This window comes from Falco biarmicus, chromosome Z, assembly GCF_023638135.1.
Source record: "Falco biarmicus isolate bFalBia1 chromosome Z, bFalBia1.pri, whole genome shotgun sequence".
Taxonomy (NCBI): domain Eukaryota; kingdom Metazoa; phylum Chordata; class Aves; order Falconiformes; family Falconidae; genus Falco; species Falco biarmicus.
In genome coordinates this window covers 61,378,542-61,392,323 of record NC_079311.1, presented here as the reverse complement: position 1 = coordinate 61,392,323, position 13,782 = coordinate 61,378,542, and the positions used below count along the sequence as shown (strand labels likewise).

At 37.2% G+C, this 13,782-nt stretch overlaps 1 protein-coding gene across 4 annotated transcripts in view; it reads left to right on the top strand.

Moving 5' to 3' along the window:
* Nucleotides 1-13,782, top strand: part of PIK3R1 (phosphoinositide-3-kinase regulatory subunit 1) — a 61,217-nt gene that overhangs the window by 38,531 nt on the left and 8,904 nt on the right. The window contains exons 6-11 of one of the 4 annotated variants that reach the window (XM_056324126.1): nucleotides 725-917; nucleotides 1,118-1,197; nucleotides 11,460-11,562; nucleotides 12,243-12,341; nucleotides 12,465-12,645; nucleotides 13,121-13,246. In XM_056324126.1, the coding sequence (XP_056180101.1) occupies nucleotides 725-917; nucleotides 1,118-1,197; nucleotides 11,460-11,562; nucleotides 12,243-12,341; nucleotides 12,465-12,645; nucleotides 13,121-13,246 (782 nt within the window). Of the gene's footprint in view, nucleotides 1-724; nucleotides 918-1,117; nucleotides 1,198-7,427; nucleotides 7,552-7,571; nucleotides 7,922-9,660; nucleotides 10,062-11,459; nucleotides 11,563-12,242; nucleotides 12,342-12,464; nucleotides 12,646-13,120; nucleotides 13,247-13,782 lie in introns of those variants that run through there. The other 3 variants (XM_056324129.1, XM_056324128.1, XM_056324127.1) reach the window with 3 other exon arrangements.

Sequence of the window (13,782 nt, the reverse complement as noted above, 5' to 3'; positions counted from 1 at the left end):
TTTCAATTAAGATCTAGACATGCATTATTTAGCTACCTATTTAGGTAAACATAATGGGAGATATGGAGGATAGCACAGTTCTCTTCATTTTAGTAAGTAGAATGACTGTAGAAAAACTGGGGTGAAAAATCAAGGACCTATCTGTATGTAGAAGGCTAATTTTTAACTTTTTATCAGTGCTGACAAAGTAAATGTATTGGAGGTCATGCTGTTCTGCAGTACCTTGGGAGCTGCAGGGTATGAAGTGCGAAATACATGCATGTAAGATTCGGCATCTACAGTGGTCATTTCAAACAAGTACAGCTTATAGGCTTTCAGTACATGGGCCAAGTATTCTGTTATGTATCTTAGGACAGGATATTGTTACTGGTAACCTTGAAAGTTAGAACAGCACCTGTGAGACTTATCTAGTGCATCTCAGAATTACCCAATCATGTGTGATGCTAAACACAAGACAGACTTCTACCAGTACACTCTGAACACATTGTGGTTTTTACCAAAATGCATATCTGTTTCCATTTGACTTTTAAATACTTGTTCTTTACTCTTCCTTGAGCATTTCACTTTTTTCAAAAGAAGGAGGAAGTCTTAGGGCACTAATGAAGGACAGAATTAATTTTTTTTCTGTAAAATTGATACTTCTAAAGGAGTCATATATAGTTTTATTTTATTTGTTGAATGTTCCTGTGCTGGTATCAAGAGCCTTGTATCTGTTTGCTTGCAGAAGTGCAGAGCTCAGAGGAATATGCTCAGTTGCTGAAGAAACTCATCAGATCTCCAAATATACCTCCCCAGTATTGGCTCACACTCCAGTATTTGCTCAAACATTTCCTCAGAGTTTGTCAAGCCTCCAGCAAAAATGCAAGGTCTCTGGCTGAAATTTTCAGCCCTCTGCTTTTCAAGTTCCAGATAGCAAGGTATTTGGGTCCTCTTTATTATTTTTGATACTGTAAATATAGCTTAGTTATATACAAAAGTAAATTTAGTGAATTAATTTCCTGATCTTAGTTGTAATGTGGAGGGCATTGTTGTAATTTTTTCCAATGATTTTTTTAATAATTCTAATGTAAACTTTTGCAATTTTCCTAGTTCTTACTGCCTAATCCATCTTTTGCAGCTCTGATAATACTGAACACCACATAAAAATCCTAGAGGTTTTAATCACAAGTGAATGGAACGAGAGACAGCCTGTACCAGGTAAAAACTATTTTTAATTTTAGAAGTTATAGAACTTTGTTTTCTTAAATACTAAAATTCAACTTAAGGACAGTAAATGCTTTTTTTTTTTTTAATCAAACTTATGCAATGTTTCATAATTACAGAACTAAGTAGAAATGCAGTCTTTGTTTTTTAAGGAATTGTCTTTTTCATTAAAATCAGTTTAGTACCTATAGTTTGTACAGCCTTAGGAGTTTTATTTCTTCTTCAGTAAAGAGTGTAAAGGAACTTCGGAATTTTTAAGACCTGTAAACCAGTAGTATGCTTCTCATACCCGGGGCGGGTGGGGGGTGGGGGTGGGGGTGCGGGGTAGGGCAGTAAATTCTGGAGATTTTATTTAACTTTCACTTTACTCTCAGGCAAATTTTCTTAGAACTACTACACCCAATAGAGATTATCAGAAGAAAGTAAGATTTCCCCCTTTATTTACATATATGTATTCTTTAATCCAGAGACTCAAAAGATTTACTTATCAGTATCGATAAACAACATGGAAAATATTAAAACCCCATTCAGGAAAGCTAGATTACACTTCTATTGATTCTGTGAGTTAGCATCTAATTTACTCAACAAACAGTAAACCCCACCTCTACTTTATGCAAAAATCCCTGGTTTAAAATTAAATATTCGGTAGGAGCAAGGCAGAGTTGCTAACTATGTGCAAAGGAAATAATTAACAAAGGGGGACTTTAGATGTTAGCTTAAAGTAATTCCTTGTACAGCTTATTAACACAGAATATCCAAAGGATGAGGTGATGGTGAGCAGAACATTGGGCAGGCTGTAGCTTTACTGCCTCTCTATTCAAAGTACAAGGTAAAGTTCATAGTGGTAGGATTTGTAGGGTTGCTTAAGATTTCAACATCTAGAACACAGCAGCAGAAAAATGCATTATTTCTTGTATTTCAGGTAGGTGTTTTGTAAAATCCCCTACATCAACTAGTGAAAATTAATTTAAAATGGCTAAGATTTTTGTTCCTGATGCTTTGACTGGGAGGCTTCTCCAGCCTTGCCATCTCTATTAGTTAGGAACCTTTCCCTAACATCTAGTGTACGTCTTTTTTCAGCTAGTTCCTGTTTGGTTTTGTTCAATTTTGTCAAGATACTTAACCAGGCATTTCGAGAACCACTATGTATTTTCCTCCTAATGCTTCATAAGAAATAGAAGAGTTCAAACTTTTAAAGACTGTTTGTCCTATTTTACTAAGAATTAGCAAGTAACTGCTAACTGTTAAAAATTATTTTCTTTGCCATCTGTTACAAGCCTTAAAAAGCAAAATATATTTTTGAATCCTCTAATATTCTAAAGAGTTTGCTCATAGCTTTTCTTTAAATGCTATGTTTGCAAGTGCTTTAGGGTATGTAAATGTATATGGGTAGAGGCACTGACTGGGAGGTTACAAATTTAGGGTCAACAGTAAGAGTTACTTAAGCTGCACTTAAGAGATCACTTAGCATATCGTCCTGAATTGCTTCATGTGAGGAAAGTATACAAGTGAAAGGTGTTAATGTTAGAACTTTAATGAGGACAAGGAGTCTAGACATCTTTAAAGTATCATTGGGGTGCTTGAAGAAATGGGACTGTATCCATCAGATTTATAGGGTTTAACACTACATTAATAATTATAATCTAACATCCACTTGCCTTTAATATTGCTTCTGCATTAATTAATAATTTGTAATGCAGTAGCTTATGTTGAGGGTCCTCCTGGGATCTTTCATAGGATCTGTTAGGAAAATAGAGCCCCTTCCCTGGGAATTCCAAAGTCCATCCTGGGCAATGGAATTTTTTTTGGTAGAACATTTGCACAGGTATTAATATGCTGAAAAAAACCCTCAGATACAAATCTTCAAGCTTTGTAGTCTGTGGTTAGCTAGCCTCTGCTTTCAGGCCTGTAATGAGCCTGAATAATTTCCAAAAGTTGAACATTAATAGAATGTTACGTACATTTACAGGACAAGGCCACAAGTCTGGTTTCCATACCAAAATCATTTAGTGGCCTGATCATCTGAAGTGCTCTGTTCTTATAGTTCTTATAAAATGTATTTTTCTAAATTATCATCTTAGAGATTATTGTATGTAGGGGCTTGAGTTTCCATAAAAATTGTTTAGAGACATTGTAATAAAAGGAAGCTTCCTAGAAAATACAATTTTTTTGTCGTATAATTGTTTTGAGAATACAGTCTGTAATAGAATTTTAAAAGTGCAGAAGTTAAGAGGTTTTAAACAGGAAGAATCTTACTTGTTGAAAATAGTGTGATGACAACTAAGCAGTAAGAAGGAAGCAATGCTACCAGATTTCTTCACTTTTCCGCAGGCTGGAGTGATACTTTCTTCCTTTCTTTTTTCTTTCTGTTATTTTCAAACCTGGATGAAAATACTGTCTCTAAATCAAGCTGTGCATGAAGTTTTAGTGGCATCTTACACAGTGCATATATACGTTAAATGTGGTGTTGGAGATAACTGATCTGAATAGGGAGGAGGTCTTTGCACAGCTGTGGGGTTTTTCTTATCCCTTCACCCACTAATTATCTTTCTTGCCTTACAGCAATAGAAAGTATGCGATTGGACCTTCTATCTTACTATATATTAAAATTAGTATCTTAAATTGGGCATCTTTAGTTGGGCATCCTATAGCTAGAGTGATGCTTTGGACACCGTAAAGCAGAAACAGGAGTTACTCCTGAGCCATTACTTGATCTTTTTTACCACAGAACAGCTCTGGACTGATTTATTTTTTCCTCTGTCACAGTGTTCAGCAGCAAACTATGCATTTTAGTTTGTGAATTAGAATAGTGCTTAGCCCTCCACAAAAGTCAAAGTACTAAAGTTACAATATTTGTTGTGCCTATGCATGTATTAGGGGGAGACAAAGTAATGTTGCGGGAGAAGTAAAACTGGAGAAATGGTTGGTGTTTTGAATGGTTGGTAACTAGATAAATTTTCTGATTCCTGTCTCATTCTTCAAGTTTATCATGAGTAGGAGAGCCAAAAGATAGTGTTAGCCCGCAAGCTAGGTGACTTAGCATCCCGCTTGAACACCCTAACTTGGTGAACTGCTTTAATTTGAAGAGTAATACTGATCTCACAGTCAGAAACAAAGTGCATGTCTCTATGCTATTCAAAACTAGTATTAGAAGAAAATATCTTAATTGTAGATTATAGCTAACAGTGCTGCTTATGTCTGATAGAATCTCACTCATCATATAGAGGTGTGAAGGCATGTGTGCTTTCAGACATAGAAGAAAAATAGGCTATGTTTTTAGATATAGAAGATTGGATTTTTATTTTTTTCCCCCGGTTAATTTTCAGGGATTGTAAAGGCTTCTGGCTTTATGTCTGGTGGAGGCCTGTGCTGGATGCAGGTCCCAGAGCTATCAGTGGGGCCCAGTGTGTGCTCAGGACAGCACAGTCATTTTGGAGGTAGTAGGTGGGGAGGCAGGTTGTACAGAGGAGGCTGGGGCAATGGGAGACTGGGAGGTGATTTTCAGGGGGAACTCAGGGAAATCGGCGGCCTCTCAGGTTTGAAGGGTATCAAGCAGCACGGAGTGGCTTTGAATGCATGAGATTAAGGTGTTCCTTATGGCAGGGAGGGAGAGAGGAAGGGGGTCGTGGTGGAAGAGTGAGAGGACGTGGGGAGCTGGGGGCATTGCGGGCAGACAGGCTGGTGAGGAGCAGAGGAAGAGCTACTGCAGCAGCAGGAAGGAATTGCCATCCTGTATGGATGAATTGAAGCCTCTAATGGCCTGTGCACTTATGCAAGTTGAGCTGCTTTGTCTAGACTGTCTATCCCAGTTTATTCCTGCTTCCCAGACTTACAAATAACTTTGTAAATAGTGGCTCAAACTGTGAAATACTGCAGTTTTAAGCATGAAGAGGAACTCACAGGGTCGTAGCTAAGAGTGAGTGAGGTAATGAGGCTGCCTTACACTTAACTCCTCATGTGCTTGGGATGGGGTAAGAGTCCTGGCAGTATCACCAAGATGCAGACACTTTGATTTTAGCTGCACAAAATATTAGGAAGCATGGTGGCATAACATCCAGAGCAGGAGAATGTGAAGGCTGTGTGTTCCTCTTGGAATTAGACACAAAGCTCCACTGATCTGCTGCGGTGGTCAGGCTCAGCCCACAGTCCTGTCGTTAGTGTCTTGGGGACACAAACAAATATGCAGGAATACTGTCCCTTGTCAGGACTTTTCAGCATCATGTCACAGGCTTGGCTGGCCTGTCAGCAGTGCGGAGTGTGGTTTGAAGCGTGCAGAAGGCCGTCCGTCCCGCGGAGAGCTGGTGCCGCGCAGGCGGGATGTTGCGCATCTGCACATCACCCGGCAGAGGGCTCCCCTTCTAAGCTAATAAAGACCGGGCTTTGTACCTGACCAGCGGAGAGCAAAAGGCTTTGTTAATCGCGCATGCTTAAAATTAATGTTTAATGTAAAAATTAAAAAGAATGCTGTATTCTTGGTTTAGGTATCGACTGTAGTTATGCTTTATGTTTCTCAGTACCTAATGGAAAGTATTTGGTAAACCGGAAACAACATGTACGCCATTATTACAATGTTTTACAAGTGGATACATGAGAGCGTGTGTGTATTTGTATTTAAGTATGTGTAACACACACATGCAGGCCTGCCAAACCTGATCAGTTCTCTTCCTGTTTCATACATCTTTTTTTTCAGGGGAAAAAAACTTTATCGATAGAAGAACACTGTGAGTATGACTGCAAAAAATAGTAGGCTGCTGACTTTCTGCAAATACAAATCTATAGATTCAATGGGCACCACTTAAGATTTTGAAATTTAAATAATAGTCAAGATAGGGCAATTGTGTAAAAATGCAGTTGTGTGCCTGCCAGTATCTTCTTTTGACAAGAGACTTGATTCCTTTCTGCAGGATGATTAGAAATGCAAATTTGCCCAAGGCACTGGAATCCCCCCCAAAAAAATTTTTACAGATTGACTCAGAACAGAGCCTTATCTTTTATCTCTGTGTGGTTACCTATGCTTTCTAAAATGATAACCAATTCAATGGTGGTCTTTTCTCGTTTGAGAATATGCTTCTGTACTGTGGCCCTATTAACCAAGAAGTCTTATCATCCCCTTCTGTAACTTTTAATAGTAAATAGGAGACATGAATTACTGTCAGATGAAGTTGGGTAAGTTCAGAAACACAGGTTGCCATCTGCATTTGAAGTATGTTGTATCTTTATGAATGTGCTGCTTTATATATAGAACTGACAATTGTTCAAGCAGGCAAAGGCTGGCATTAGAAAAGCAGGGGATTGTTACAGGTGAAGCTGATCAATCGACTGTAAAACATAAAAAATGTAGTGCAGATGTTTGGGATTTCATTATTAGGTACAATGGTATTGTGTAGCATAGTTGGATTTTGGGAGATGGTGTGTTCTGGAGGTGAGAACTTTTCAGTGCCATTTGACCGCCATAAGGAGCGCAAGCAGATCTCAAGAAATGCAGCTACTAGAAGTTCTCACAATTTCCAACACATGGGAGGAAAATATGAATCCCCTTCTCTTCTTTCTCTGAATTATACCCTGTGATCCACTTCTCCTTCCACTTTGAATTTTTTCCTTGTAGAAGTATAGCAGGCAATAAAGTTAACCACTACAGGCCAAGGGGAGCAGGCTCTTCAGTTGCTGCTCAGTTCCTTTAGCAAGTCTGATCTCCACCAAACACTAAGGCAAGGAAAATAAATTTGAACTAGTTTCCTCTCAGTGCAGTCCCTTCTCCCACCTGCCTGCCCAAGAAATGAATTATCCTGATGTACTGGAAAACACCATGCATATGGACTGGTGTTTTTTCTATTATTTTCAGTTTATAGGAAACAGATAAAATGCTTCACAGCATCATGCTAAGGGTCTTCAAGCTGCACCTGTATTTGTGATACAGCGTGAGTGTGTAGGAGGTGATGCTGTGTTTGCAAGCAGGCTATTTTTATTTTGCTTGCACAGAGCTGCTCTGAGAGATGCAGCTCTTCTCAAGGAAGGTTTTGATTCTGTTTGGTTTTTTGCAGTAAGTTAGTCAGCCACTTCCTGTATTTGCCTGTTCGTGGTGCTTTTCTCAACTTCACTACTGCATTCAGCAATCAGTCAGTGACAGAGACTATTTTAAGGCCTCTTACAATGCCCTTCTCATTTACTTAGCTAAAATGAGAAAGTTAGTCCTGCATTGGCCACTTGTTAGCTGATGACAACTTTTACTTTGAATCTGGCTCCCCCTCCCCCACCTGAAATCCCTGGCTCAGCAAATATTTGAACCTGCCCAAGTTAATCATGAAACTGAGATCTTTATCTGAGAGAGACATGCAAGCTCCAAGGGTGGTGGGTATTTTGGTTTTTTCTTTTTTCACAGTACTAAAGTCAGGTTCACTTTTTAATGATGAACCAGTAAGTGGATACCTTCTGCACAGCACAGAGCTTTAAGCAGTTAAGAGAGAGAAGACTTGGGTTTTCTTACTGCATGTTACAGCTCATTTAGAGATTTTTATGCAACATTGGTTGGAAAGCAGAGAAATCTCTTTTTCAGATCTTTTTTCTTCATTGCTTCAGAGAAGCTTCCTAGTAAAAGAAGTTTTGGGTTGTTTTTTTTTTAAGCAAGATTTCTATAAGAGGAAAACAATTTTTCAGGTTATTGGATTGTATTTTCAGGCTGTATTACAAGGGTGATCATTTGTGATGCATAATTTACAAAGTAAGTGATTTTTAATTTCTGTGTGTGTTCTCTTCATCACTTCATTGAAGTATTGTACTATAACTGACTATCAGGCCTTAAGATACATGAATGAAAGTCAACTACCTGAGTGCCTCTTCAGGTTATATAGGGAATGGGGGATCACCTATCTGCCTCCTGTACTTTTTGCCTGCAAGCTAGGCTGGTCTGAGCTGAGCTAACCTGATTATAGAAGAATGGGCAGTCCAGAATCTGGCCACCAGTGAAACCCTGGAGAAGTACTTTTTCTTGAAAGCCTTTATTGAACAGAATAAAAAATCTGACTGATCCCACATGAGTCCTAAATGCAGCAGTGTAGTCTTTGTAGGAAATCTTTATAACTTAATCTAAATAATTACCTTGGCAACTCAATTGTTTGGGTAGCAGGTGGTCTAAACTGCCAAGTTCAGTGTTTGGACTTGTGTCTGGGGTGATTTTAAATATCCTGTTTCATTTTGGAAATGAAGGAATCTTTGGAGGTTCCCTAAACAGGGAGACAAGAGTTTACTTCAGAATGAATTTAAGGTTATCTAATGTGTAAAGTAAACTAGCATGCATTTCTTGGTAACTGTTGCTACTCCAGACATGTTCTTGTATGTTAATTCTTGTCTAGAAGGGGTAAGCTGCTCAGGGGCACACAGTGGGGGTAGATATGTGTGAAATACTTGGGAAGGATAGAAATTGTGTTAATTTTTTTAATGAGTATTTCTGAGGTAGAGCTTATTTCAGCCACACCAGGATTTCTTATGATGCAGGCACAGATAGCTGCTACAGCTACTCTTTGTTGTGGTTATTTTTGGTATCTGGTTTTCTGCCCCTGTAGATTATAGCAAGTGTAAAGCAGTGACATTGCTTTACATAGCATTCTGCTCTGGAATTGATAGTCTGTTCTGTGCGTGTTTCTTCCGAGAGGTCCGAGAGAGTTACAGTCAGCAGTGGGGGAGAGTTAAGAAGGAATATTTCTAAATGATAGGAGGATACTGATGACATAAAGTCAAGTGAGGAAGGAGATACTAACAAGGGACTCCTGCTTTTAAAAACAATTATCTTGATAAATATCTCAATGAGAACAGAGTAGAGAAACAGTGTGAAAAGGCAGACTAAACCTTGTTGTATCCTGACAGACTGGCTTTTTATGTTCAGCAAAATCACTTTTCAAGATCTTGCTCACTTTTGACTTTCTTCCATGGTTTAAGGCAAGTCTGCTGAATATAAGATCTTTAGCTTTTTAGATTTCAAAATGAATTAATCTAGATCTGTTTGAATTGTATTTTATCAGAAAATAAGGGGGGAAGACATCTCTGCAGTAAGCACATTTTATATAATAATTTCAAGTATATCAGACCTGTGTGTCCATTAAAATAACAGAAATCTGCACAGTTTAAAAACGTAATCCATATTTCATTATATGGAGATACATGTCTCTGTTTATATGTATGTGTAAAATGAGTGTGTAATGGACACACGCACACACACACAGAGTCATGCTGTTTTCTCTTTTGCATCTTTAATATGTAGTAGGTCCAGAAGCCTTTTAAAGCTTTTTGAATGGTAAACTTCAGGCATCCAAGCAGGAGAATGCAACTGAGATGTGACCGACCTACTTCTAAAGTGTGTTGTGTGCGCGTGTGTGTAAGAGCTACGTGCTGCAGCATATCAGCCTTTTGTCATCCTGCCAGGATTGGACTGTACCATGCTGCAAAGTCAGGAAAGCAAGCTGGGAACACGGGCAAGGAGAGTCCGCTTGCTCCTTTTGTTTGTAATACTGGATTTATATTGCAGTTCTGCTAAATGTAGATTCTTTCCGAAACTGGAATTGTTTTAAGATTAATGTAGAACAAAATGAGAAAACAGGAGTGGTCTGGTGACATTATTTTGAGATGATTGGCTGAGGATTATGATGTAATAGGTTACAGTGCAGCCCCTTATAGGTTTTAAAATGAATTCCAAGACACCATTACAAAGAGAGCCTGACTCTTTTCTTGTATCTGAGCTTACTCAGTGAAACTCATACAAATGTACAATACTGTTTGGAATATGGAAGAACTGGATATAGAATATCCTAAGACAGATATAAATTGTGGCACAGACTTGATGTTTTACATAGAAATGGACCCACCAGGTAAAACTGCAGTCTTATTATGGAAGACTTAATTAATTTTGGTCTTTACAATAGCTGCTGAAAAATTCTTAGTGATTATGTGGGATTTCTTTACTTTGTCATTGATACAAATAGTTTTTCTTTTTCCTTTTTTTCATAAATTAGAATTAAATTGTGGTTTGGTGCATGGTTATAATAACTAGAATCTTAACCTGTAGAAATACCTGTCTGCTTCCTCCAGTGAATTTTTACTGAATTGACCTGTTTCTGTTTTGATTTTATTCTGTCAGATATAGTTCTAGTTCTGCTATTATGTCATTTAAAAAAATTATTTCTTTCATTATTATTTTTGTTGTCTCTGTTCCACACTGTGACTAAAAGGAGATGCTGTAGTAACACTTCTATTTCCTGAAACAGTGATTGCAAATCATTATTTTGGGTTGTTTGAGGAAAAACAGATTTTAAAGTCTAGCAATATTAATTGAATACCTGATATCGCATCATTTTTTCATATAATATAAAAATATTCTGTTATCTTGATATTCACTGCAACTTTAAAAACATTTTCTTTTGTAGCTGGTTGTAATATACAGGACAGGGACATCCGTAAGGAATGATGTACTTACTGGAGAACTAAATGAGCTGAATTGATTTTTAATTCTGATTCTGTTGTAGTCACCCTAGCTACTAAGTCAGTAGTGCTGCAGTATCTTCTCTGGCACCCACTGGTATACATATGCAGCTTTGACATTGAGAAAAGGGGGATGTGGTTTTTAATCAGTCCTGGCATTTGGAACACAATTTATTCTGCAGAATACTAAGATTAAAACAAGTATATTTGGATCTTGGATGGGTTTCTTAAAGTGTTTTTTGGCAAATCATCGCACAGAAAGCTGAGGATTACAAAAAATTCTTCTTCAAATATACAGTATTGCTGTGGGTTTGCATCTTTTATTACTCAGCTTGTAGGTGAAGAAGCAGCAACATTCCTCTAAGATCATTATGCAGGAGGGAGAAAAAAAGACATTTTACATGTTTTATTATTTATATTCACCTGAAGATAGTGGAAGAGGATAAAAGCAAACTTCAGATTTTTTTGTTCTCCAATGCCAATGTGATTTCTCAATGAAGAAATGACAGGGAGAGAAGATGAGTGTGGTATTATATTTTGCTTAAAATACATTATTGCAACAGTAACATACTCCTCTGAAACAGTACATCTTTCTTGTTGAACTGTATTGTTTTCAGTAAAATAGCTTGATTCCTCTAATGTCTTTTAAAGACTAGTGATGGGAAACTATTTTGTAGCTTTTCTTTTTTTTTTTCCTCATTCAGGTAGTAATGTATATTTTCAGAGAATATACAGTCAGGTTTTCAGTGAGTTATAATCACTTCTTTTTTTTCCCCTTTCATCTGCAGCACTGCCTCCTAAGCCACCGAAACCTAATACTGTAACTAACAACAGCATGAATAACAACATGTCATTACAAGATGCTGAGTGGTACTGGGGAGATATCTCACGGTAAATCAGCTCAAGACATGTATTTCTTGTGTTTGGCTTTATGTTCTTGCTATGCTATTCTGTGTATATGTATTATGCTTAAATATAGAGAAATTACAGTTCTAAGAGCCATTTTTAGGACATCTTCCATCAGAAACATATTATGGTTGATTTTTTTTCCAAACATGACTAAAAAGTTACTGTCAGTTAGAATGTAGAATGTGAAATAATTGTTCTGGTACTTCAAGACAGCTCTATGAAATGGTAGCATGAAAGGACAACACCAAGAAATCAGTATTTTCTTCTTGTCTTTCATACAGAACCTCAGCTGTAGGCACAATAGTTAACAAGCCAGACTAACAAGTGCCATATATTAGCAACATTTTTAACTGTACTATATATAGATACATTAGACCAGCACTGGCTGCTCCAATTGTGCAGACTTGTATGAACAAGCAGAAAGACCTTTGCATGAATATAATTTTGTCCAGCAGTGAGAGGACATAGAATATACCATTTTTATATCCCAGTTGTTCTCCAGCAATTTTACATAAGCTATTAAATAACTGTATTTATTAAGATAGCGATCAAGAAGGCTTCTAAAAGGCACTTGTTTTAAAACAGAAGAATTTAGAGCACAGGGAGAGCATAAATGAGTGAGAAGTAGCTGAAATGATTGGTTACTTTTGCTTTCATTTTAGAGAAGAAGTAAATGAGAAGCTCCGAGACACTGCTGATGGTACCTTTTTGGTACGAGATGCTTCAACCAAAATGCATGGGGACTACACACTTACACTAAGGTAAGATTAGTTACACTAGGTCTGTAGTACTTGACAGTAAAATGCAATACTGCATTTAAAATATGGTGTTCTTTAGGGAACAGTTCTTGAAGTATCCTAACTTTTCACAAACTTTATTTGCAGGAAAGGAGGAAATAACAAATTGATCAAAATATTTCATCGAGATGGAAAATATGGCTTTTCTGACCCATTAACTTTCAACTCTGTGGTAGAGCTAATAAACCACTACCGGAATGAATCTCTAGCCCAGTATAATCCTAAACTGGATGTAAAATTACTGTATCCGGTATCTAAGTACCAGCAGGTAATTTGGTCTACTTATTTCGTGTTTCACTTAAATACAGAGAAGTTACTGCAGACTGGGGAGTCATTTATCTTTAGTAACTCAGCTCCATTAATATTTAAAAAAATAAAATGCATATAAACCCAGATATTTTTGTTTAAAACCAACTTCAGAGTTCGCATGTAAATAACAAAAACTTTAAATAGTGCCAATACATTATTAAGAAATAAACTTAGGTTAATAAATATCCTTCTCATTAATGATGAAATATATAATTTTCAATATAAAGCTGAACATGTACAATTCAAAATTGCTTTTTGACATTAATTTCTCATTTGCATGTTATACATATAATATAGTATATCTCCATACTGATGACAGAGGTGTCACATTTACCATGTAACTATCTAGGCATTTTTAAGTAGTTTTATCCTGAAAATCTGTGCAATATAGTTGTTTCTTTATGGAATAATTTGCCTTCTGTTCATCATTCCAGGATCAAGTTGTGAAAGAGGATAGCATTGAAGCAGTGGGAAAGAAATTACATGAATATAATACCCAGTTCCAAGAAAAAAGCCGAGAATATGACAGACTGTATGAAGACTACACAAGAACATCTCAGGTGAGCTAGATATGAAACCAAAGGGAGAGTGGAAGACTTCTGTGGATTTAAAAGAATATTATTGTAAATTCATACTGCCGTCTTCTTCCACCTTTTGCCTTCTTTCGTTCTGCCACCACTGCCATTGCCCGAAAGAGGAAACATATCTGATGTGTTTGCTCAGTACAGTAGAATCACTTACTTATGTTTGAACAGTTACCAACTGTAACCTAACCCACCCTGTACCCAAGCCTCACACTTACATAAAAAAGCAAGTAAAGAACTATCTTGATTTACCAGCACTTCTGCACACTGACCTCATCAAGCCGAGTTACGGTTTTCAAGGCACATTTGCAGGGGAGCATTGTATTTTATTACTAGTTTTTGTTTGAAGGGTCTGGTTTCATCTGTGCAGGGTAGAGCTGTGACATGTGTAGATACAGAATGAAGAATGCAAGAATGAAAAACTGCCTCTGTCCTTCTTTCAACTTAACCAATTATTAGCAAGGTCTTGAAGTGCCAATGAATTAGTGCAGTTTTACAGACCCAGAATCAAG